The sequence below is a fragment of the Ascaphus truei genome, unplaced genomic scaffold (assembly GCF_040206685.1).
Source record: "Ascaphus truei isolate aAscTru1 unplaced genomic scaffold, aAscTru1.hap1 HAP1_SCAFFOLD_427, whole genome shotgun sequence".
Taxonomy (NCBI): Eukaryota; Metazoa; Chordata; class Amphibia; order Anura; family Ascaphidae; genus Ascaphus; species Ascaphus truei.
In genome coordinates, this window is record NW_027456758.1 from 159,941 (window position 1) to 186,415 (window position 26,475).

The 26,475-nt window shown below is 54.4% G+C and overlaps 1 protein-coding gene across 1 annotated transcript in view; it reads left to right on the forward strand.

Moving 5' to 3' along the window:
* LOC142484023 (helicase SRCAP-like) overlaps nucleotides 1–26,475 on the forward strand; it is a 178,103-nt gene that overhangs the window by 105,343 nt on the left and 46,285 nt on the right. Inside the window, 4 exon segments of the mRNA XM_075583987.1 lie at nucleotides 831–998; nucleotides 3,233–3,406; nucleotides 4,260–4,484; nucleotides 5,761–5,904. Coding sequence (XP_075440102.1) covers nucleotides 831–998; nucleotides 3,233–3,406; nucleotides 4,260–4,484; nucleotides 5,761–5,904 — 711 coding nt within the window.

Below are 26,475 nucleotides of genomic sequence, written 5' to 3' on the forward strand. Positions count from 1 at the left end.
CACGCACACACACACACACACACACACACACACAGCATCAGCACCGCCTGTGCCCACCACGCAGGGTGACAGCCGCTCAATCAGTCCCCCCCCTCCGCACACACACACGCACGCACACACACACACACACACAGCTTCAGCACCGCCTGTGCCCACCACGCAGGGTGACAGCCGCTCAATCAGTCCCCCCCTGCACACGCTCGCACGCACACACACACACACACACACTTTCAGACATGATCAACCTGCCCCCCCCCCCCCCCCCCCCGCTCTGACCTGATCAACCTGCCCCCCCCCCGCTCTGACCTGATCAACCTGCCCCCCCCGCTCTGACCTGATCAACCTGCCCCCCCCCCCCCCCGCTCTGACCTGATCAACCTGCCCCCCCCCCCCCGCTCTGACCTGATCAACCTGCCCCCCCCCCCCCCCCGCTCTGACCTGAACAACCTGCCCCCCCCGCTCTGACCTGATCAACCTGCCCCCCCCGCTCTGACCTGATCACCCTGCCCCCCCCCGCTCTGACCTGATCACCCTGCCCCCCCCCCCCCCCCCCGCTCTGACCTGATCAACCTGCCCCCCCCCCCCCGCTCTGACCTGATCAACCTGCCCCCCCCCCCCCGCTCTGACTTGATCAACCTGCCCCCCCCCCCGCTCTGACCTGATCAACCTGCCCCCCCCCCCCCCCCCGCTCTGACCTGATCAACCTGCCCCCCCGCTCTGACCTGATCAGCCCCCCCCCCCCCCGCTCTGACCTGGTCAGCCCCCCCCCCCCCGCTCTGACCTGGTCAGCCCCCTGGGTCCCGTGTAACAGCGGATCTGTGTCTCTGCAGTTCTCCCTCTGGCCCAGCCGGCTCCTGGTTCTGTGCACGTGTCGGTGGCTCCGTTCCCTCCTAATGCAGGAAGAGGCGTCCCCGTGCAGAGCTCACACATCCCACCCCCCGGGTACAGCGTCCCCCAGAGGTTCATCCTGACCCCCGACATGCAGGCCAGGCTGCCCTGTGAGTATCTGACCCCCGACCCCTGACATGCAGGCTGCCCTGTGAGTATCTGACCCCCGACCCCTGACATGCAGGCTACCCTGGGAGTGTCTGACCCCCAACCCCTGACATGCAGGCTACCCTTGGAGTGTCTGACCCCCGACATGCAGGCCAGGCTGCCCTGTGAGTATCTGACCCCCGACCCCTGACATGCAGGCTACCCTGGGAGTGTCTGACCCCCGACCCCTGACATGCAGGCTGCCCTGGGAGTGTCTGACCCCCGACATGCAGGCTGCCCTGTGAGTATCTGACCCCCGACCCCCGACATGCAGGCTGCCCTGGGAGTGTCTGACCCCCAACATGCAGGCTGCCCTGGGAGTGTCTGACCCCCGACCCCTGACATGCAGGCTGCCCTGGGAGTATCTGACCCCCGACCCCCGACACCTGACATGCAGGCTGCCCTGGGAGTATCTGACCCCCGACATGCAGGCCAGGCTGCCCTGTGAGTATCTGACCCCCGACATGCAGGCTGCCCTGTGAGTATCTGACCCCTGACATGCAGGCTGCCCTGTGAGTATCTGACCCCCGACCCCTGACATGCAGGCTGCCCTGTGAGTATCTGACCCCCGACATGCAGGCTGCCCTGTGAGTATCTGACCCCCGACCCCTGACATGCAGGCTGCCCTGTGAGTATCTGACCCCCGACCCCTGACATGCAGGCTGCCCTGGGAGTGTCTGACCCCCGACCCCTGACATGCAGGCTGCCATGGGAGTGTCTGACCCCTGACATGCAGGCTGCCCTGGGAGTGTCTGACCACTGACATGCAGGCTGCCCTGGGAGTGTCTGACCCCTGACATGCAGGCTGCCCTGTGAGTATCTGACCCCTGACATGCAGGCTGCCCTGGGAGTGTCTGACCACTGACATGCAGGCTGCCCTGGGAGTGTCTGACCCCCGACCCCTGACATGCAGGCCAGGCTGCCCTGGGAGTGTCTGACCCCTGACATGCAGGCTGCCCTGGGAGTGTCTGACCCCTGACATGCAGGCTGCCCTGGGAGTGTCTGACCCCTGACATGCAAGCTGCCCTGGGAGTGTCTGACCCCTGACATGCAGGCTGCCCTGGGAGTGTCTGACCACTGACATGCAGGCTGCCCTGGGAGTGTCTGACCCCCGACCCCTGACATGCAGGCCAGGCTGCCCTGGGAGTGTCTGACCCCTGACATGCAGGCTGCCCTGTTAGTGTCTGACCCCTGACATGCAGGCTGCCCTGTGAGTGTCTGACCCCTGACATGCAGGCTGCCCTGGGAGTGTCTGTTCCCCGACCCCTGACTTGCAGGCTGCCCTGTGAGTGACCCCTGACATGCAGGCTGCCCTGTGAGTGTCTGGTCCCCGACCCCTGACATGCAGGTTGCCCTGTGAGTGTCTGACCCCTGACATGCAGGCTGCCCTGTGAGTGTCTGACCCCTGACATGCAGGCTGCCCTGTGAGTGTCTGACCCCTGACATGCAAGCTGCCCTGTGGGTGTCTGACCCCTGACATGCAGGCTGCCCTGGGAGTGTCTGACCCCTGACATGCAGGCTGCCCTGTGAGTATCTGACCCCTGACATGCAGGCTGCCCTGTGAGTGTCTGACCACTGACATGCAGGCTGCCCTGTGAGTGTCTGACCACTGACATGCAGGCTGCCCTGTGAGTGTCTGACCACTGACATGCAGGCTGCCCTGTGAGTATCTGATCCCCGACCCCTGACATGCATGCTGCCCTGTGAGTATCTGACCCCTGACATGCAGGTTTCCCTGTGAATGTCTGACCACTGACATGCAGGCTGCCCTGTGAGTGTCTGACCATTGACATGCAGGCTGCCCTGTGAGTGTCTGACCACTGACATGCAGGCTGCCCTGTGAGTATCTGATCCCCGACCCCTGACATGCATGCTGCCCTGTGAGTATCTGACCCCTGACATGCAGGTTTCCCTGTGATTGTCTGACCACTGACATGCAGGTTTCCCTGTGAATGTCTGACCACTGACATGCAGGCTGCCCTGTGAGTGTCTGACCATTGACATGCAGGCTGCCCTGTGAGTATCTGACCCCTGACATGCAGGCTGCCCTGTGAGTATCTGACCCCTGACATGCAGGCTGCCCTGTGAGTATCTGACCCCCGACATGCAGGCCAGGCTGCCCTGTGAGTATCTGACCCCTGACATGCAGGCTGCTCTGTGAGTATCTGACCCCTGACCCCTGTGTTGTACTCCCCAGCAGGGGAAGTGATTAGCCTTTCACAGCTGACTTCTCTGACCTCTCTGAGTGCACGACCTCTCCAGGCTCCAGCGGTCAGCAAGCCCCTCACTCTGCAGCTGCAGGGGGCCAAACTGACGCTGAGCGGGTCCCAGATACGACAGCTGGGAGTGGGACAGCCTCGCCCACTGCAGGGTGAGTCCATACGCCCCTCTGCTCATCCCCCTGTTTCCCATCCCCACTCCCCCACACCCATCTCTCTCTTTCCCAACTCCCCTTCCCTCTCTCTCCCAACTCCCCTTCCCTCTCTCTCCCAACTCCCCTTCCCTCTCTTTCCCAACTCCCCTTCCCTCTCTTTCCCAACTCCCCTTCCCTCTCTTTCCCAATTCCCCTTCCCTCTCTCTCCCAACTCCCCTTCCCTCTCTTTCCCAACTCCCCTTCCCTCTCTCTCCCAACTCCCCTTCCCTCTCTTTCCCAACTCCCCTTCCCTCTCTTTCCCAATTCCCCTTCCCTCTCTCTCCCAACTCCCCTTCCCTCTCTCTCCCAATTCCCCTTCCCTCTCTTTCCCAACTCCCCTCCCTCTCTTTCCCAACTCCCCTCCCTCTTTCCCAACTCCCCTTCCCTCTCTTTCCCAACTCCCCTCCCTCTCTTTCCCAACTCCCCTCCCTCTCTTTCCCAACTCCCCTCCCCTCTCTTTCCCAACTCCCCTTCCCTCTCTTTCCCAACTCCACTTCCCTCTCTTTCCCAACTCCACTTCCCTCTCTTTCCCAACTCCCCTTCCCTCTCTTTCCCAATTCCCCTTCCCTCTCTTTCCCAACTCCCCTCCCCTCTCTTTCCCAACTCCCCTTCCCTCTCTTTCCCAACTCCCCTTCCCTCTCTTTCCCAACTCCCCTTCCCTCTCTTTCCCAACTCCCCTCCCCTCTCTTTCCCAAATCCCCTCCCCTCTCTTTCCCAACTCCCCTCCCCTCTCTTTCCCCCCTCCCCTCCCCCCCCGTCCCTTTTCCCTCCCCCGTGTGTCTCTGACTCCCTTTTGTCGCCATGTTAATAGGGAACGTGCTTCATCTGGTGTCGTCCGGGGGTCAGCACCATCTCCTCAGCCAGCCTGCCCAGCTGGCTCTGATTCAAGCTCTGACCCAACAGGCCTCTGCTCCCCCGCAGCTCCTACAGGGCGGCGGTCCTGCTCAGCTGGGACTGCAGACCATGTCCTTGCAATCTCTGCCCCCGTCACTGCTCTCTGTGCCCCCCGCGCCTGGCATCCCCCTGTCTGCACAGAGTAAGTGTCTCTGCCCCGTCACTGCTCTCTGTGCCCCCCGCGTCTGGCACCCCCCTGTCTGCACAGTGTGTCTGCCCCGTCACTGCTCTCTGTGCCCCCCGCGCCTGGCATCCCCCTGTCTGCACAGAGTAAGTGTCTCTGCCCCGTCACTGCTCTCTGTGCCCCCCGCGCCTGGCATCCCCCTGTCTGCACAGTGTCTGCCCCGTCACTGCTCTCTGTGCCCCCCGCGCCTGGTATCCCCCTGCCTGCACAGTATCTGCCCCGTCACTGCTCTCTGTGCCCCCCGCGCCTGGCATCCCCCTGTCTGCACAGAGTAAGTGTCTCTGCCCCCGTCACTGCTCTCTGTGCCCCCCCGCGCCTGGCACCCCCCTGCCTGCACAGTGTGTCTGCCCCGTCACTGCTCTCTGTGCCCCCCGCGCCTGGCACCCCCCTGCCTGCACAGTGTGTCTGCCCCGTCACTGCTCTCTGTGCCCCCCGCGCCTGGTATCCCCCTGCCTGCACAGTGTCTCTGCCCCCGTCACTGCTCTCTGTGCCCCCCGCGCCTGGCATCCCCCTGTCTGCACAGAGTAAGTGTCTCTGCCCCCGTCACTGCTCTCTGTGCCCCCCGCGCCTGGCACCCCCCTGCCTGCACAGTGTGTCTGCCCCGTCACTGCTCTCTGTGCCCCCCGCGCCTGGCACCCCCCCTGCCTGCACAGTGTGTCTGCCCCGTCACTGCTCTCTGTGCCCCCCGCGCCTGGCATCCCCCTGTCTGCACAGAGTAAGTGTCTCTGCCCCCGTCACTGCTCTCTGTGCCCCCCGCGCCTGGCATCCCCCTGTCTGCACAGTGTCTGCCCCGTCACTGCTCTCTGTGCCCCCCGCGCCTGGCATCCCCCTGCCTGCACAGTGTGTCTGCCCCGTCACTGCTCTCTGTGCCCCCCGCGCCTGGCATCCCCCTGTCTGCACAGAGTAAGTGTCTCTGCCCCCGTCACTGCTCTCTGTGCCCCCCGCGCCTGGCATCCCCCTGCCTGCACAGTGTGTCTGCCCCGTCACTGCTCTCTGTGCCCCCCCGCGCCTGGCATCCCCCTGTCTGCACAGTGTCTCTGCCCCGTCACTGCTCCCTGTGCCCCCCGCGCCTGGCATCCCCCTGTCTGCACAGTGTGTCTGCCCCGTCACTGCTCTCTGTGCCCCCCGCGCCTGGCATCCCCCTTTCTGCACAGTGTCTCTGCCCCGTCACTGCTCCCTGTGCCCCCCGCGCCTGGTATCCCACTGTGTAGTAACGCCCTCCTCTCCTGCGCAGTGCCCAGCCCCGGCGTGGTGAAGATCGTGGTGAGACAGGCCGCATCCCCAAACCGCCCTCCTTTGGGACCCGCCGTGCGCCTCCCCCAGGTCGCAGGCCGACCCCTTCTGCGAGTCCTGCAGGGCACGCTTTCTGAGCATACAGGTGCGTGTGTCTCTGTGTGTGTGTGTGTGTGTCTGTGTGTCTGTGTGTCTGTGTCTGTGTGTCTGTGTCTGTGTGTGTGTGTCTGTGTGTGTGTGTCTGTGTGTGTGTGTGGCCTGGGGAGGAGTCTCTAGTCTCGCTAGGTGCAGGGGCCTGGGGAGGAGTCTCTAGCCTCGCTGGGTGCAAGGGGCCTGGGGAGTAGTCTCTAGCCTCGCTGGGTGCAGGGGCCTGGGGAGGAGTCTCTAGCCTCGCTGGGTGCAGGGGCCTGGGGAGCAGTCTCTAGTCTCGCTAGGTGCAGGGGCCTGGGGAGGAGACTCTAGCCTCGCTAGGTGCAGGGGCCTGGGGAGTAGTCTCTAGCCTCGCTGGGTGCAGGGGCCTGGGGAGCAGTCTCTAGCCTCGCTAGGTGCAGGGGCCTGGGGAGTAGTCTCTAGCCTCGCTGGGTGCAGGGGCCTGGGGAGGAGTCTCTAGCCTCGCTGGGTGCAAGGGGCCTGGGGAGTAGTCTCTAGCCTCGCTGGGTGCAGGGGCCTGGGGAGGAGTCTCTAGCCTCGCTGCAAGGGGCCTGGGGAGTAGTCTCTAGCCTCGCTGGGTGCAGGGGCCTGGGGAGGAGTCTCTCAGTCTCTCATAGTCCTCTGAGGGAATCTCCAAACTCCTTCCCAGACTGTCTCTCAGTCTCATAGTCCTCTGAGGGAATCTCCACGCTCCTTCCAGACTGTCTCTCAGTCTCATAGTGTGACGAGAGACGCGCTTAATAACACATTTATATTTCGTGGGTCCTGATTGAGCAGAACAGGTTGAGCAAAATAAACTGAGATTTATTCCCTTGATAGGCAAACACACGACAACTGCAGAATAAACTTAATAATTACACTCACGGGTAGAGAAACAGAGGATAATGTCCAGAAATGTGCAAAGCACCAGAAGCTTGTCCTTTAAAATGTAGTCCATTTGCAAATTGCCAAATAAATAGCCCAGTCCAATCCTTCTGTGCATGTGCAAAGTCCTTTCTGGTTCTCTGGGATTGGTCTGGATCCCCAGGGGTAACGAAATCCTGAAGCAGGGCAAGTTTCCTTGTTGCGATGTTTTTAACCCCTTGCGTTCTGGAATCGTAGCCGCTGTACTCGGGTCTTATCCGCTTGAAGAAATCAGGTAACAGCAACAGCAACAGCAACAACACAGGAATAACACAGGAATGAGGGGTACAGGCCTTTTTAAGGACAAGGGCCTGTGAAGTGTTACATTAGCCTCATCCCATTGGCAAGGAATTATCTTCCTCCTATCAGAACCTGCCAGGTCACATGGGCAAATCCTCCAGCCAACCCAGGTAACTCTGAGCATGCTCACTAAGCAGCTTGGTAGCACTGCTAAGTAAAAAGGGGCCACTCATTACTGGGGACGCAATGTCTGGAGTTTGGTCCAAGGTGTGAAATATCTAGGATGAGTAACAGGACCTGCTACTCAGAAACATCCTGATTAAGTGACACTAAGACTCTGAGGTCTTTCATTCCCTTAGACGCTTCGGCATCTCCCCAACAGGGGGCTCATGGATGCATAACATTTGGTCCTTAATGCATTACAAAGGCAGGCAGAAACAATAGCATCCTGCCGGTACATTTTAACTGCACCAGAAAGGCACTTTATCAGAAATATATGTTTCCCTTATGACAAAGTTATATTTTTAATATGTGTGTTCTTGGGGTGTTACACTGAGGCTGCCCCCAAAAATCAGGGTGCTGGCTCACTCCGTTCCTAAATTAGCAGTCTTAAAAGGGGAACAGCATATAATATTAACCCCTTTATCCCCAATACGAAATAGGGGTAACCAGCCGAGCCCACTGCCTTTATTAATGCGCTGATTACCCCCATTTTCGCCACACATAGTCCTCTGAGGGAATCTCCACACTCCTTCCCAGACTGCTCTCAGTCTCATAGTCCTCTGAGGGAATCTCCACACTCCTTCCCAGAGTGTCTCTCAGTCTCATAGTCCTCTGAAGGAATCTCCACACTCCTTCCCAGACTGTCTCTCATAGTCCTCTGAGGGAATCTCCACACTCCTTCCCAGACTGCTCTCATAGTCCTCTGAGGGAATCTCCACACTCCTTCCCAGACTGCTCTCAGTCTCATAGTCCTCTGAGGGAATCTCCAAACTCCTTCCCAGACTGTCTCTCAGTCTCATAGTCCTCTGAGGGAATCTCCACACTCCTTCCCAGACTGTCTCTCAGTCTCTCATAGTCCTCTGAGGGAATCTCCAAACTCCTTCCCAGAGTGTCTCTCAGTCTCATAGTCCTCTGAGGGAATCTCCAAACTCCTTCACAGAGTGTCTCTCAGTCTCTCATAGTCCTCTGAGGGAATCGCCAAACTCCTTCCCAGACTGTCTCTCATAGTCCTCTGAGGGAATCTCCACACTCCTTCCCAGAGTGTCTCTCAGTCTCATAGTCCTCTGAGGGAATCTCCACACTCCTTCCCAGACTGCTCTCAGTCTCATAGTCCTCTGAGGGAATCTCCAAACTCCTTCCCAGACTGTCTCTCATAGTCCTCTGAGGGAATCTCCACACTCCTTCCCAGACTGTCTCTCATAGTCCTCTGAGGGAATCTCCACACTCCTTCCCAGACTGTCTCTCATAGTCCTCTGAGGGAATCTCCACACTCCTTCCCAGACTGTCTCTCATAGTCCTCTGAGGGAATCTCCACACTCCTTCCCAGACTGTCTCTCAGTCTCATAGTCCTCTGAGAGAATCTCCAAACTCCTTCCCAGACTGTCTCTCAGTCTCATAGTCCTCTGAGAGAATCTCCAAACTCCTTCCCAGAGTGTCTCTCAGTCTCATAGTCCTCTGAGAGAATCTCCAAACTCCTTCCCAGAGTGTCTCTCAGTCTCATAGTCCTCTGAGAGAATCTCCAAACTCCTTCCCAGACTGTCTCTCAGTCTCTTATAGTCCTCTGAAGGAATCTCCACACTCCTTCCCAGAGTGTCTCTCAGTCTCATAGTCCTCAGGGAATCTCCAAACTCCTTCCCAGACTGTCTCTCAGTCTCTCATAGTCCTCTGAGGGAATCTCCACACTCCTTCCCAGACTGTCTCTCATAGTCCTCTGAGGGAATCTCCACACTCCTTCCCAGAGTGTCTCTCAGTCTCATAGTCCTCTGAGGGAATCTCCACACTCCTTCCCAGACTGTCTCTCATAGTCATCTGAGGGAATCTCCACACTCCTTCCCAGACTGTCTCTCATAGTCCTCTGAGGGAATCTCCACACTCCTTCCCAGACTGTCTCTCATAGTCCTCTGAGGGAATCTCCACACTCCTTCCCAGACTGTCTCTCATAGTCCTCTGAGGGAATCTCCACACTCCTTCCCAGACTGTCTCTCAGTCTCATAGTCCTCTGAGGGAATCTCCACACTCCTTCCCAGACTGTCTCTCAGTCTCATAGTCCTCTGAGGGAATCTCCACACTCCTTCCCAGACTGTCTCTCATAGTCCTCTGAGGGAATCTCCACACTCCTTCCCAGACTGTCTCTCATAGTCCTCTGAGGGAATCTCCACACTCCTTCCCAGACTGTCTCTCATAGTCATCTGAGGGAATCTCCACACTCCTTCCCAGACTGTCTCTCAGTCTCATAGTCATCTTAGGGAATCTCCACACTCCTTCCCAGAGTGTCTCTCAGTCTCATAGTTCTCTGAGGGAATCTCCAAACTCCTTCCCAGACTGTCTCTCATAGTCCTCTGAGGGAATCTCCACACTCCTTCCCAGACTGTCTCTCATAGTCCTCTGAGGGAATCTCCACACACCTTCCCAGACTGTCTCTCAGTCTCATAGTCATCTTAGGGAATCTCCACACTCCTTCCCAGACTGTCTCTCATAGTCCTCTGAGGGAATCTCCACACTCCTTCCCAGACTGTCTCTCATAGTCCTCTGAGGGAATCTCCACACTCCTTCCCAGACTGTCTCTCATAGTCCTCTGAGGGAATCTCCAAACTCCTTCCCAGACTGTCTCTCAGTCTCTTATAGTCCTCTGAAGGAATCTCCACACTCCTTCCCAGAGTGTCTCTCAGTCTCATAGTCCTCAGGGAATCTCCAAACTCCTTCCCAGACTGTCTCTCAGTCTCTCATAGTCCTCTGAGGGAATCTCCACACTCCTTCCCAGACTGTCTCTCATAGTCCTCTGAGGGAATCTCCACACTCCTTCCCAGAGTGTCTCTCAGTCTCATAGTCCTCTGAGGGAATCTCCACACTCCTTCCCAGACTGTCTCTCATAGTCCTCTGAGGGAATCTCCACACTCCTTCCCAGACTGTCTCTCATAGTCCTCTGAGGGAATCTCCACACTCCTTCCCAGACTGTCTCTCATAGTCCTCTGAGGGAATCTCCACACTCCTTCCCAGACTGTCTCTCATAGTCATCTGAGGGAATCTCCACACTCCTTCCCAGACTGTCTCTCAGTCTCATAGTCATCTTAGGGAATCTCCACACTCCTTCCCAGAGTGTCTCTCAGTCTCATAGTTCTCTGAGGGAATCTCCAAACTCCTTCCCAGACTGTCTCTCATAGTCCTCTGAGGGAATCTCCACACTCCTTCCCAGACTGTCTCTCATAGTCCTCTGAGGGAATCTCCACACTCCTTCCCAGACTGTCTCTCAGTCTCATAGTCATCTTAGGGAATCTCCACACTCCTTCCCAGACTGTCTCTCATAGTCCTCTGAGGGAATCTCCACACTCCTTCCCAGACTGTCTCTCATAGTCCTCTGAGGGAATCTCCACACTCCTTCCCAGACTGTCTCTCAGTCTCATAGTCCTCTGAGGGAATCTCCACACTCCTTCCCAGACTGTCTCTCAGTCTCTCATAGTCCTCTGAGAGAATCTCCAAACTCCTTCCCAGACTGTCTCTCAGTCTCATAGTCCTCTGAGGGAATCTCCAAACTCCTTCCCAGACTGTCTCTCATAGTCCTCTGAGGGAATCTCCAAACTCCTTCCCAGACTGTCTCTCATAGTCCTCTGAGAGAATCTCCAAACTCCTTCCCAGACTGTCTCTCATAGTCCTCTGAGGGAATCTCCACACTCCTTCCCAGACTGTCTCTCAGTCTCATAGTCCTCTGAGAGAATCTCCAAACTCCTTCCCAGACTGTCTCTCATAGTCCTCTGAGGGAATCTCCACACTCCTTCCCAGACTGTCTCTCAGTCTCTCATAGTCCTCTGAGAGAATCTCCAAACTCCTTCCCAGACTGTCTCTCAGTCTCATAGTCCTCTGAGGGAATCTCCAAACTCCTTCCCAGACTGTCTCTCATAGTCCTCTGAGGGAATCTCCAAACTCCTTCCCAGACTGTCTCTCATAGTCCTCTGAGAGAATCTCCAAACTCCTTCCCAGACTGTCTCTCATAGTCCTCTGAGAGAATCTCCAAACTCCTTCCCAGACTGTCTCTCATAGTCCTCTGAGGGAATCTCCACACTCCTTCCCAGACTGTCTCTCAGTCTCATAGTCCTCTGAGGGAATCTCCACACTCCTTCCCAGACTGTCTCTCATAGTCCTCTGAGGGAATCTCCACACTCCTTCCCAGACTGTCTCTCAGTCTTAGTCCTCTGAGGGAATCTCCAAACTCCTTCCCAGACTGTCTCATAGTCCTCTGAGGGAATCTCCACACTCCTTCCCAGACTGTCTCTCATAGTCCTCTGAGAGAATCTCCAAACTCCTTCCCAGACTGTCTCTCATAGTCCTCTGAGGGAATCTCCACACTCCTTCCCAGACTGTCTCTCAGTCTCATAGTCCTCTGAGGGAATCTCCACACTCCTTCCCAGAGTGCCTCTCAGTCTCTGTTAGGCCTCGGTCCCGCTGCGCTCGTTGGCGCGGGCGGCAATGTAGCGAGTTCCCCACCAGCAGGGGAATCCTCGCGAGCCGGTCCCCCCTGGCGGCACAGCTTACTACACGCTGTGGCGCGTCAGCCGCTAGGAGACACAAGAGAATGGTGTTTCCTAGCGTTGACGCGTCACGTGGTGTGGCTGTGAGCCAATGGGGAGGGGAGGCTTCGGGAGGAGGAGAGGCTTCTGGGAGCGGGGAGGAGTGTGGAGTGAAAGCAGCGTGCGTGCCTGTCTGTGTGTGTGTGTATGTGTGTGCCTGAGTGCCTGCCTCTGTCTGTGTGTGTGTGTGAGTGCGTGAGTGCCTGCATGTGTGTGCGCGCGTGTGTGTATGAGTGCGTGAGTGCCTGCCTGTGTGTGTGTGTGTATGTGTGTGTGTGTGTATGAATGAGTGCTCCAGCCCGAGTCCGTGGAGGGAGGGGGGGGGGGAGAGTAGCGGGTCCCTCCTGCAGCCCGTGGAGGGAGGGGGGGGGAGAGTAGCAGCTCCCTCCTGCAGCCCGTGGAGGGAGGGGGGGGAGAGTAGCAGCTCCCTCCTGCAGTCCGTGGAGGGAGGGGGGGGAGAGTAGCGGGTCTCTCCTGCAGCCAGTGGAGGGAGAGTAGCAGCTCCCTCCTGCAGTCCGGGGAGGGGGGGAGAGTAGCGGGTCCCTCCTGCAGCCCGTGGAGGGAGGGGGGGGGAGAGTAGCAGCTCCCTCCTGCAGTCCGTGGAGGGAGGGGGGGGAGAGTAGCAGCTCCCTCCTGCAGTCCGTGGAGGGAGGGGGGGGAGAGTAGCAGCTCCCTCCTGCAGTCCGTGGAGGGAGGGGGGGGAGAGTAGCAGCTCCCTCCTGCAGTCCGTGGAGGGAGGGGGGGAGAGTAGCAGCTCCCTCCTGCAGTCCGTGGAGGGAGGGGGGGGAGAGTAGCGGGTCTCTCCTGCAGCCAGTGGAGGGAGGGGGGGGAGAGTAGCAGCTCCCTCCTGCAGTCCGTGGAGGGAGGGGGGGGAGAGTAGCAGCTCCCTCCTGCAGTCCGTGGAGGGAGGGGGGGGAGAGTAGCGGGTCCCTCCTGCAGCCAGTGGAGGGAGTGGGGGGAGAGTAGCAGCTCCCTCCTGCAGCCCGTGGAGGGAGGGGGGGGAGAGTAGCAGCTCCCTCCTGCAGTCCGTGGAGGGAGGGGGGGGAGAGTAGCGGGTCCCTCCTGCAGCCAGTGGAGGGAGAGTAGCAGCTCCCTCCTGCAGTCCGGGGAGGGGGGGGAGAGTAGCGGGTCCCTCCTGCAGTCCGTGGAGGGAGGGGGGGGAGAGTAGCAGCTCCCTCCTGCAGCCCGTGGAGGGAGGGGGGGGAGAGTAGCGGGTCTCTCCTGCAGCCAGTGGAGGGAGAGTAGCAGCTCCCTCCTGCAGTCCGGGGAGGGGGGTGAGATTAGCGGGTCCCTCCTGCAGCCCGTGGAGGGAGGGGGGGGAGAGTAGCAGCTCCCTCCTGCAGCCCGTGGAGGGAGGGGGGGAGAGTAGCAGCTCCCTCCTGCAGTCCGTGGAGGGAGGGGGGGGAGAGTAGCGGGTCCCTCCTGCAGCCAGTGGAGGGAGAGTAGCAGCTCCCTCCTGCAGTCCGGGGAGGGGGGGGAGAGTAGCGGGTCCCTCCTGCAGCCCGTGGAGGGAGGGGGGGGAGAGTAGCAGCTCCCTCCTGCAGTCCGTGGAGGGAGGGGGGGGAGAGTAGCAGCTCCCTCCTGCAGCCCGTGGAGGGAGGGGGGGGAGAGTAGCAGCTCCCTCCTGCAGTCCGTGGAGGGAGGGGGGGGAGAGTAGCGGGTCTCTCCTGCAGCCAGTGGAGGGAGAGTAGCAGCTCCCTCCTGCAGTCCGGGGAGGGGGGTGAGATTAGCGGGTCCCTCCTGCAGCCCGTGGAGGGAGTGGGGGGAGAGTAGCAGCTCCCTCCTGCAGTCCGTGGAGGGAGGGGGGGGAGAGTAGCGGGTCCCTCCACTCAAGCCACGCCCCCCCTCCCTGTCAAACCTCCCACCTCCCGCTCCGGCTCCCGCTCCCTACAGACCGCATATCGCAGTCTGTGTATCTCAGCGCCCCGCCTGTCAGCAGTGTGCGGGTGCGCTGACTCTGGGAGCGGGGCCTTAGCCTTAGCTGCTCTTGCTCTCAGTCGCTCTCTGAAGGTAGATCTCAATTCTCTGATCAGCAGCACCCCTTATATAGCCCTCTGTGGCTATCCGTTACATGGGAGGGGGGCTGCTGGCCAATCAGAGCAAACCTGATTGGCCACTCTTTCACTCTCACCAAATGTCTGTAACCCCTCCACGCCCCCAGCCTGTGTCTCAGTACACATTTATCTGCAGGAACCTCGGCTGCTTAAATCAGAGTCTCCTCCATAGAAATGTAACTCACATGCGAATCCCATTACAAGCCTGCTATCTTAGAAATGGCTACATACAGCCACATCATCCAATTAACCCTTTACAGGGCCCGCTCCCAAATTACAGCACAAAACACGTGACCTCATATTGCTTGCTCAACTAGACTGGGGGATTGCATTAAGAGGGAATAAAGTGCTTTGGAATACATTCTCACATACATAGGGCATTATACATTCTCACATACATAGTGCATTATACATTCTCACATACATAGGGCATTATACATTCTCACATACATAGTGCATTATACATTCTCACATACATAGGGCATTATACATTCTCACATACATAGGGCATTATACATTCTCACATACATAGTGCATTATACATTCTCACATACATAGTGCATTATACATTCTCACATACATAGTGCATTATACATTCTCACATACATAGTGCATTATACATTCTCACATACATAGGGCATTATACATTCTCACATACATAGTGCATTATACATTCTCACATACATAGTGCATTATACATTCTCACATACATAGTGCATTATACATTCTCACATACATAGGGCATTATACATTCTCACATACATAGGGCATTATACATTCTCACATACATAGGGCATTATACATTCTCACATACATAGTGCATTATACATTCTCACATACATAGGGCATTATACATTCTCACATACATAGGGCATTATACATTCTCACATACATAGGGCATTATACATTCTCACATACATAGGGCATTATACATTCACGGTTCAGATATTAAATACATTTGGCCAAAATAAGCCTTACATAGGTGGCCAAGTTACATGGATTTAGGGGCAGCTAGCTGGACTCCATCCCAGTTTTGTGATGCCAGCTCCCCCTACTGTCGGTGTGTGGTGTCCGGGGCGCATGGTACACGTTGTGAGAGGAACGGTGGTGAAGTTGTATATAGGAGATACACAAGCCCTGCATTTGTAAATTATACCTAACCCTACTAAGGGTTAAAGGCCCAGGGAAGGTTCTGCAAATGAAGCCAGGTGCAGATCACCTGTCCCTAATTAACAGAGTGTAAGAAAGGCCAGGCTGGATCATTCTGCGCTCTCCCCTTATTCCAGTGAGAGAGCTGGGTGCTACAGACAGGCACTGGCCTGCAACTGGTTTGGTTTATGATATCTGTTTTAGTGTTTGGTAATTGGGAAAGCCACCCAAAGATAGCTAGAGAATTGCCGTGTAGTTAATGCTCAGATACAGCAAGGATTTATTTTGAATCTTTTGTTTGTCTTGATTTTGTCTGCTGGAGTGACAAAGAAAATAAAGCCCTTAATCCAGAGCTGGACGGTCCTGTGACTGGGCTTTACCCTAAAAGACAGTGGGTGTTAAGGTTCCCAGACAAGGACCCTTCAGACAAAAAGGGTATTTTGTCACATTTGGTGGCGATTGTGGGCACCCACATTATGTCTGAGTGTATAAAACTCAAACACACCATGGAGGAAGTTGTCATGGCATTGCTCCAGACTGCATCTACACACCAGCAGGCCACCGCTGCACAACAGCGGGTACACAAGCAGGCTACCGCTGCAAAACAGCAGGCCATCGCTGCCCAACAGCGGGTACACAAGCAGGCTACCGCTGCACAACAGCGGGTACACAAGCAGGCTACCGCTGCACAACAGCAGGCCACCGCTGCCCAACAGCGGGTACACCAGCAGGCTACCGCTGCACAACAGCGGGTACACCAGCAGGCCATCGCTGCCCAACAGCGGGTACACCAGCAGGCCATCGCTGCCCAACAGCGGGTACACCAGCAGGCCATCGCTGCCCAACAGCAGATACACCAGCAGGCCATCGCTGCACAACAGCGGGTACACCAGCAGGCCACCGCTGCACAACAGCGGGTACACCAGCAGGCCATCGCTGCCCAACAGCAGATACACCAGCAGGCCATCGCTGCCCAACAGCAGATACACCAGCAGGCCATCGCTGCCCAACAGCAGATACACCAGCAGGCCATCGCTGCACAACAGCAGATACACCAGCAGGCCATCGCTGCCCAACAGCAGATACACCAGCAGGCCATCGCTGCCCAACAGCAGATACACCAGCAGGCCACCGCGGCACAACAGCAGATACACCAGCAGGCCATCGCTGCCCAACAGCAGATACACCAGCAGGCCATCGCTGCACAACAGCAGATACACCAGCAGGCCATCGCTGCCCAACAGCGGGTACACCAGCAGGCCATCGCTGCCCAACAGCAGATACACCAGCAGGCCACCGCTGCCCAACAGCAGATACACCAGCAGGCCATCGCTGCACAACAGCAGATACACCAGCAGGCCATCGCTGCACAACAGCAGATACACCAGCAGGCCATCGCTGCCCAACAGCAGAAACACCAGCAGGCCATCGCTGCCCAACAGCAGATACACCAGCAGGCCATCGCTGCCCAACAGCAGATACACCAGCAGGCCACCGCTGCACAACAGCAGATACACCAGCAGGCCATCGCTGCACAACAGCAGATACACCAGCAGGCCATCGCTGCACAACAGCAGATACACCAGCAGGCCATCGCTGCCCAACAGCAGATACACCAGCAGGCCATCGCTGCACAACAGGAGAAACACCAGCAGGCCATCGCTGCCCAACAGCGGGTACACCAGCAGGCCATCGCTGCACAACAGCAGATACACCAGCAGGCCATCGCTGCCCAACAGCAGGTCATCGCTGCACAACAGCAGATACACCTGCAGGCCATCGCTGCACAACAGCAGATACACCAGCAGGCCATCGCTGCACAACAGCAGATACACCAGCAGGCCATCGCTGCACAACAGCAGATACACCAGCAGGCCATCGCTGCACAACAGCAGATACACCAGCAGGTCATCGCTGCACAACAGCAGATACACCAGCAGGTCATCGCTGCACAACAGCAGGTACACCAGCAGGCCATCGCTGCACAACAGCAGATACACCAGCAGGCCATCGCTGCACAACAGCAGATACACCAGCAGGCCATCGCTGCACAACAGCAGATACACCAGCAGGCCATCGCTGCACAACAGCAGATACACCAGCAGGCCATCGCTGCACAACAGCAGATACACCAGCAGGCCACCGCTGCACAACAGCAGATACACCAGCAGGCCATCGCTGCACAACAGCAGATACACCAGCAGGCCATCGCTGCACAACAGCAGATACACCAGCAGGCCATCGCTGCACAACAGCAGATACACCAGCAGGCCATCGCTGCACAACAGCAGATACACCAGCAGGCCATCGCTGCACAACAGCAGATACACCAGCAGGCCATCGCTGCACAACAGCAGATACACCAGCAGGCTACCGCTGCACAACAGCAGATACACCAGCAGGCCATCGCTGCACAACAGCAGATACACCAGCAGGCCATCGCTGCACAACAGCAGATACACCAGCAGGCCATCGCTGCCCAACAGCAGATACAACAGCAGGCCACCGCTGCACAACAGCAGATACACCAGCAGGCCATCGCTGCACAACAGCAGATACACCAGCAGGCCATCGCTGCACAACAGCAGATACACCAGCAGGCCATCGCTGCCCAACAGCAGATACACCAGCAGGCCATCGCTGCACAACAGCAGATACACCAGCAGGCCATCGCTGCACAACAGCAGATGCACCAGCAGGCTATCGCTGCCCAACAGCAGATACACCAGCAGGTCATCGCTGCCCAACGGCAGATACACCAGCAGGTCATCGCTGCACAACAGCAGATACACCAGCAGGTCATCGCTGCACAACAGCAGATACACCAGCAGGTCATCGCTGCACACCAGCAGGCCATCGCTGCACAACAGCAGATACACCAGCAGGCCATCGCTGCACACCAGCAGGCCATCGCTGGCCAACAGCAGATACACCAGCAGGCCATCGCTGCACAACAGCAGATACACCAGCAGGCCATCGCTGCACAACAGCAGATACACCAGCAGGCCATCGCTGCCCAACAGCAGATACACCAGCAGGCCATCGCTGCACAACAGCAGATACACCAGCAGGCCATCGCTGCACAACAGCAGATACACCAGCAGGCTACCGCTGCACAACAGCAGGCCATCGCTGCACAACAGCAGATACACCAGCAGGCCATCGCTGCACAACAGCAGATACACCAGCAGGCCATCGCTGCACAACAGCAGATACACCAGCAGGCCATCGCTGCACAACAGCAGATACACCAGCAGGCCATCGCTGCCCAACAGCAGATACACCAGCAGGCCATCGCTGCACAACAGCAGATACACCAGCAGGTCATCGCTGCACAACAGCAGATACACCAGCAGGTCATCGCTGCCCAACAGCAGATACACCAGCAGGCCATCGCTGCACAACAGCAGATACACCAGCAGGTCATCGCTGCCCAACAGCAGATACACCAGCAGGCCATCGCTGCACAACAGCAGATAAACCAGCAGGCCACCGCTGCACAACAGCAGATACACCAGCAGGCCATCGCTGCACAACAGCAGATACACCAGCAGGTCATCGCTGAACAACAGCAGATACACCAGCAGGCCATCGCTGCACAACAGCAGATAAACCAGCAGGCCATCGCTGCCCAACAGCAGATACACCAGCAGGCCATCGCTGCACAACAGCAGAGACACCAGCAGGCCATCGCTGCACAACAGCAGATACACCAGCAGGTCATCGCTGCACAACAGCAGATACACCAGCAGGCCACCGCTGCACAACAGCAGATACACCAGCAGGCCACCGCTGCACAACAGCATGGTACCGCTGCAGTTATCGCTGCCCAACAGCATGGTACCGCTGCAGTTATACCATGCCCAACAGCATGGTACCGCTGCAGTTATACCATGCCCAACAGCATGGTACCGCTGCAGTTATACCATGCCCAACAGCATGGTACCGCTGCAGTTATCGCTGCCCAACAGCATGGTACCGATGCAGTTATACCATGCCCAACAGCATGGTACCGCTGCAGTTATCGCTGCCCAACAGCATGGTACCGCTGCAGTTATTCCATGCCCAACAGCATGGTACCGCTGCAGTCATACCATGCCCAACAGCATGGTACCGCTGCAGTTATTGCTGCCCAACAGCATGGTACCGCTGCAGTTATCGCTGCCCAACAGCATGGTACCGCTGCAGTTATCGCTGCCCAACAGCATGGTACCGCTGCACAGCAAGAGACCAACAGGATACACGCTGAGGCACTCAGTGACCTGTGAGGAACAGCAAGGTGCCATCCGTGAGCTGCGACAGGAGGTGCAGGCGGTGTCTGAGAGGCTGAGCAGGGACCCTGATGGAAGATACCAAGGACCCAAGGCGATTCGGACCAGTCATTGCCTTCAAAAGATGACTGCGACAGATGATGTTGAGGCGCTCCTTCTGGCATTGAGCACACAGCAGAAAGAGAGGGATGGCCAGCAGCTGACTGGGCAAGCATACTGGCACCATTCCTGAGCGGAGAACCTCAAAGGCCTACTATGACCTAGAACCAGCACAAGCCAGCGACTACAACAAGCTGAAGGATGAAATTCTGGCACGCCTGGGAGTGACCGCTGCAGGACGAGCTCAAAGGTTCCACTTATGGTCGTATTTTCCTGACAAGGCTGCAAGATCCCAAATGCTTGACCTCATACACCTTGCCCGGAAGTGGCTTCAACTTGAGGTTAACTCTGCCAGCCACATTGTGGAGCTTTTAGGGATGGACCGCTTTCTGCGGGGCCTTCCTGCTACCCTGCGTCGGGTCAGTCAAAGCGAACCCCCCCACAGCAGACAAGCTGATTGATCTGGTGGAGAGACATGTCGCTGCAGGAGAACTCCTGCGCCCTGCTCCAGCTTATCAAACCCGCAAGGCCCAGGATCCCGCAAGCCCTGGTCAGGCTGGTCAGGGTTTAAGGGAAACTGGAGAGCAACAGGGATATTCCCAAGATCCCAGGGACACTACTCGAGGAGCCAGGGGCGCATTCAGGCGTAACAGGTCTGGAAAAGGAACTTATTGGGGGTCAGATTATGTTATAACATGTTTTAAATGTAATGAGGTTGGTCATACAGCCAGGGACTGCCCACTTAAAGATGGACTCATGGAATGCAATGTGGGTGACAAGATGGGGCCATGCCCATTTTGTGGATGTGTTGGATCTACTAATAATGGTGGTGGTAATAGTTTTCCTTTGTGCTATGTGAAGGTGAATGGGAAAATGCCTCGAGCACGGCTTGGTTCAGGAAGTATGGTCACCTTATTAGCAAAGCTTGTAATACGCAAGGCTGCGGCCCCAGTGCCGGCGCTGCACGCGCGCCTGCAGCCGAATTCCCCGCTCTGCAGGGGAAAGACGGGGGGCGTAACGTCATCAGGCAGGTTCGCCCTCATTGGATGAAGCGCCGGGGGCGTGGTCTAGCGCTCCGTCGCCCGTGTCAATCTCAATTTTTGGGTCTGGAAGAAAAATTTGCCGCGCGGCGGCCCCCCCTCGCAGCTGACCCGGCCCCATTGGGAGGCGGCTCTTGTCCCCGGAGCGCCCGCCATAGCGAGCGCTGCAGTAGCCAGTGGTGACCACGCCTAATGTGAAAATAGATAATATACAGAAAATGGAAATGATTTGCGCCCGTGGTGATACTAGGGAATACCCCACCGCCGAGGTGAATATTGGAACCCAGTGTGGTGCTCGGTAGAAATTTCCCCAACTTTCTAGTGTTGTGGCCGGTAACAGAGAAGGCAGAAAAGGGTCAAGCTAGTGAGGAACATGTCTTCCCGTTTTCTGAGGTTGATTAGGAGAGTGACCAGGGTGGTCATGGGGAAGGGAAACACCAAAATGACTGCCCTTTGCCGGTGTTAGTAGGGGACAACCCAGTTGGCAGCAGTGAAGAGCCTAGTTCTAGCACAGAGGTGGAGGATGTGCTGGACTTGGGGTTCAGTCCTATTAATTATAAGAGCGCCCAATGGGAAGATCCTACTGTAGTCGCTGCTAGAGATAATGTCCAGGTGGTGAATGGGGTTGCTACGCAGCCAGAAAATGTGTTGTTACCTAATCCCTACTTTGAAGTGATAAATGAGCTAATTTATGGAGTAGGGAAAAGGGACTCGGCCCTCACTAAGCAGCGGCTGCTTCCCCAGGCGTTGTGTAACACTGTGCTCCACCTCGCACATAGCCACATACTGGGGGGGCACCTGGGAGTGGAGAAAACCAGAGAATCCTTAGGGGGTTTTACTGGCCTGGGCTGCCTGCTGCAATTACAGACTTGCTCCTCATTCCCTGACTGCCAGCGCGCAGCCCCTTTTAAGGCTTCCCGTAGCCCCCTAGTGCCCCTACCTATAATTGATGTACCTTTTGAAAGGTTAGATATGGACTTGGTTGGCGCTATGGTAAAATCCGCTAGAGGGCATCAGTACAGGCATACCCCGCATTAACGTACGCAATGGGACCGGAGCATGTATGTAAAGCGAAAATGGACTTAAAATGAAGCACTACCTTTTCCCACTTATCGATGCATGTACTGTACTGCAATCGTCATATACGTGCATGACTGATGTAAATAACACGTGTAACAGGCTCTATAGTCTCCCCGCTTACGCACAGCTTGGGTACAGGTAGGGAGCTGGTATTGCTGTTCAGGAAGTGCTGACAGGCGCATGCGTGAGCTGCCGTTTGCCTATTGAGCGAGATGTACTTACTCGCGAGTGTACTTAAAGTGAGTGTCCTTAAACCGGGGTATGTCTGTATATAGTGGTTGTTCTGGACTACGATTTTAAACCCTATAGGATTCCTATAAACTTGGAGGTGGAAAAGATGCTAAAACTTGGGGTCACATAGTGGGTGGGACAGTCCTATTGTGCTGGTTCCAAAACCTGATGGCACTTTAAGATTTTGTAATGACTATCGCACGTTAAATTGCGTTTCTAAATTTGACTCCTACCCAATGCCTAGGGTTGATGAGTTAACAGAGGGACTGGGCAAAGCACGCTACCTGACAACTCTAGATCTAACAAAAGGTTATTAGCCGGTTCCTCTCACTGAACAGGCAAAAGAGAGAACTGCTTTCTGAACTCCCAGCGGCCTGTTTCAGCATACAGTATTACCGTTCGGGCTGCATGGTGCCCCTGCCACATGCCAGAGAATGATGGACAGGGTTCTAAAACCCCATACTAGATATGCGGTGGCGGCGGCGGCATACCTAGAAGATGTTGTTATCCACAGTGAAGATTGGGGGTCCCATCTCCCAAAGGTACAAGCAATTAATTTAATTCCATTCGTGCCGTTGGTTTAACTGCTAATCCTCCCAAGTGTACCATTGTTCTGGAGGAGGCAAAGTATTTAGGATGTTCAATTGGGAGAGGATTGGTTTAAACCACAGCAAAATTGGAAGCTTACCAAGAAACAGGTAAGAGCATTTTTAAGTCTGACGGGTTACTACAGAAGGTTTATCCCAAATTTGGCCACAGTTGCTGCCCCTTTAACAGACCTCACAAAAGCAAGGTCCCCGGTTACAGTTAAGTGGTCTCCAGAGGCAGATCAGGCTTGTAAGTCATTGAAAGAAGCTCTCTGTGCCCAACCTGTCTTGGTAACCCCAGACTTTTCTAGAGTTCATAGTACAGACAGATGCTTCTGATGTGGGCTATGGGGTTGTCCTGTCCCAAGAATACCAGGGTGAGGGTTAACACCCTGTTTACTTTATGAGCAGAAACCTTAACCCACAAGAAAATAACTATTCAATAGTAGAAAAATAATGTTTGGCAATTAAATGGGCTTTAGAGGCTCTTCGCTGTTAGGAAGAAACTTCGGGCTAATTACAGACCATGCTCCACTTACTTGGATGTCCCAGAATAAAGAGAGAAACGGAAGGGTGGCCAGGTGGTTCCTTAGTCTCCAGCCCTTTAATGTCACTGTAAACACAGGGTCGGTCTCAAACAGGGACATGCTGGTGCGCTTTCTAGGGTACTCTCCTTGATGTCCATGGTCCCTCACCCCAGTAGGGATGCGCGGGAGAAGTTTGGCATGCGGAAGTGAGGGGTAATAAGAAAGAGAGAGGGAGGCAGCGCGGGAGAAGTCTGGCATGCGGAAGTGAGGGGTAATAAGAAAGAGAGGGAGGCAGCGCGGGAGAAGTCTGGCATGCGGAAGTGAGGGGTAATAATGTGGGGAAGAGTCTGATGGTGGTAACTTTATCAAGCTGCTTATGAACTTCTTCCTCAGTTACCCAATTGCTCATTAATGTGGAGGTTGTGGCTTCCTCCTGCGGCACTACTATTGAACTTGTTTCTTCCCTGGTAAACACAGAGGCAAAGAATTTGTTTAATACCTCAGCTTTTTCCTTATCTCCCATAATCTGCCTACCCGTCTCACACTGAAAGGGTCCTATATTTTCTTTCCTCATTTTTTTGTTATTAAGGTACTTAAAGAACTTTTTAGGGTTGATCTTACTTTCTATTGCAATCCTTTTTTCATTATCCATTTTTGCTAATTTGATTGCCCTTTTGCAATTTTTGTTACATTCCTTATAATTATGATATGAGACTTAAAGAATCTAAACGCCTGCCTCTTCTTGTCCATTTTCTCCCCTACCTGTTTACAAGTTAGCTTGTAAAAGCGTGAATAAAAAATACAATCTGAGGGTTAATTTCACAGAATAACAAATGAGTTTATTTGTGTACAGGTGCACACAGGAGACGGCTTATAAACAAAAGCTCTCTGACATGTCTAAGGCCTACAAGACATTTATACCCTAATGCTAAAGCTCACGCCCCCTTTATGAGGTTGCGTGTGTCATTAAATATGCGTATAAGATAAACAAATATGAATATGAGAACATTGCTTTAATAACATAAATGTATAAAAATAACAAAAATTGAGTCAGCTAAAAACTCATTATGCAAGCTCGTAACCTGTATTCTGCATACGCAACCTTTCAGGGTCTCCTGTGTGTGTATTTCTTACAGGAGTACATTTGGCCGTGAGTCCCTCACTCTGTATTTCTACCACTTTAAATGTGAGAAGTGACTGTTATCTTTATTCCAGTTTCACAACGGCTTATCTCTGTCTCAAGGTTTGCAGCTAGCTAGATAGCTTAACATCAACAAAATGTTCTGAGAGCGAGAAAAAGAAAAAAATCTTTCTTTCAAACTCAAACTTCCATGCAGACAAACACTAAGATGAATGACATACACTGAAGAATACATCGAAATGGATGACAGACCAGGAATCGAATACAGACAGGGAAAAGATGGCTGCCAAGATCAGGCAACCAAAATGGATGCTGAGCAAAATGGCTGCTTAGTGCAGTTTACGTCAGACCCCCTCCTTATATCACATTCTCAACTTTCTCAAGCTACATTGGTTTTGACTTATTTCTTTTATACTTATTACCCAAGGGTATACACTGATAAGTGTGCTTTTCTAACAATGTTTTAAAGACTGCCCATTTATCTTCTACATTTTTCCTGCAAAAACATCATCCCATTGTATTACTACTAGATTAGACCTCAGTTTATTAAAATCTGCCTTTCTAACGTTTAAGGTCTTTGTTGAACCCAAGTAATCTGTTTTTGATAATTTTATTTCAAATGAGACCATGTTATGATCACTGTTGACAAATATTCAAGTCCTGGAACATTTGGGTATTACTTCTACATGGTTTGATATTTCCAAATCCAGTTTTGCCCAGGACATACTTGAAAACGAGAGGTAACTCTCAACGTATTACTTCCTGGTAAAATATTTTATAAATTAATAAATTGCCCCTCTCCTGGTTGGTTCCTCAATAATTTTGGTCACATAATTGGCTTTAATTTAAGCACCCCCAAAAACCTGTTTCCTTTTGCTGTAACGCTAATCTCATTGCCCCCGTCTATGTCTGGATAATTAAAATCCCCCATTATGCAAACATGACCCAGTTTTGATGCCTTCTCCATTTGCAAAAGTATTTTACCTTCCTCTATCTCACAGATATTTGGTGGTTTGTGGGGATATGCTATAAACCTTTTCTTTATACTTTTACCTCCACTGCTAATTTCTTTCCACAAGGTCGCTACATTTTCATATTTCCCTTCATAAACATCTTCCCTTATACTATAATAGGTTTTAGATCCAGTTTAACATATAAACATACTCCACCTCCTCTTCTGTTTGCTCGATCCTTCCGATAAAGGGAAGATAAGATGAGGCAGCGCACAGCCAAAAACGAGGGGAGTAGGGTCCAAATGAAGCAAAAAGAGGATTTATTGGCAAGGCTTAAGCACAGTGGTAACCCTCCGACACGTTTCGTACCAAAGTACTTTTTCAAGGAGTAAAAACAATTGTCTGGCAATCCTTTTAAATTCCAACTGAGTACGAAACGCGTCGGAGGGTTACTGCTGTGCTTATGTCTTGCCAATAAATCCTCTTTGCTTCATTTGGACCCTACTCCCCTGGTTTTTGGCTGTGCGCTGCCTCATCTTATCTTCTGAACTCTGCTGCAGCAGCTGCACGCATCTTCTCCCCAGCACTAGCAAGTGGGTGACCATTCAGAGATCTTAAATTGAGAGACGCAGTACTTCTTGTTCTTTATTGAAGTGGGACCCTCCCAATGAGATGGGGGGCGGGGGAGGGTTGTGATTGCATCACTTATCCCCGTCTTCAGGGAACTCACAATCATTATCTTATATGGTTACATTACCTTTTCACCTACTATTCCGTTATATACTGTATTCTATTTCATTATCATTGGTCCTGTATTAGAGCGCCCTTACCACTTCCTATATCTACATCGAAAAAGGGAATAACCCTCTAAATTTCATCCCACCATACACGTATATGGGGGGGGGGAGGGGGGGGGCGGAGCACATGGCACACGTATTATGTTTTGTGTACTGGAGCACATGGTACGCGTATGTTTTGTGTACTGGAGAACATGGTACACGTATGTTTTGTGTACTGGAGCACATGGTACGCGTATGTTTTGTGTACAGGAGCACATGGTACGCGTATGTTTTGTGTACTGGAGAACATGGTACACGTATTATGTTTTGTGTACTGGAGCACATGGTACGCGTATGTTTTGTGTACTGGAGCACATGGTACGCGTATGTTTTGTGTACTGGAGAACATGGTACACGTATGTTTTGTGTACTGGAGCACATGGTACGCGTATGTTTTGTGTACAGGAGCACATGGTACGCGTATGTTTTGTGTACTGGAGAACATGGTACACGTATTATGTTTTGTGTACTGGAGAACATGGTACACGTATGTTTTGTGTACTGGAGCACATGGTACGCGTATGTTTTGTGTACAGGAGCACATGGTACACGTATGTTTTGTGTACTGGAGAACATGGTACGCGTATGTTTTGTGTACAGGAGCACATGGTACGCGTATGTTTTGTGTACTGGAGAACATGGTACGCGTATGTTTTGTGTACAGAAGA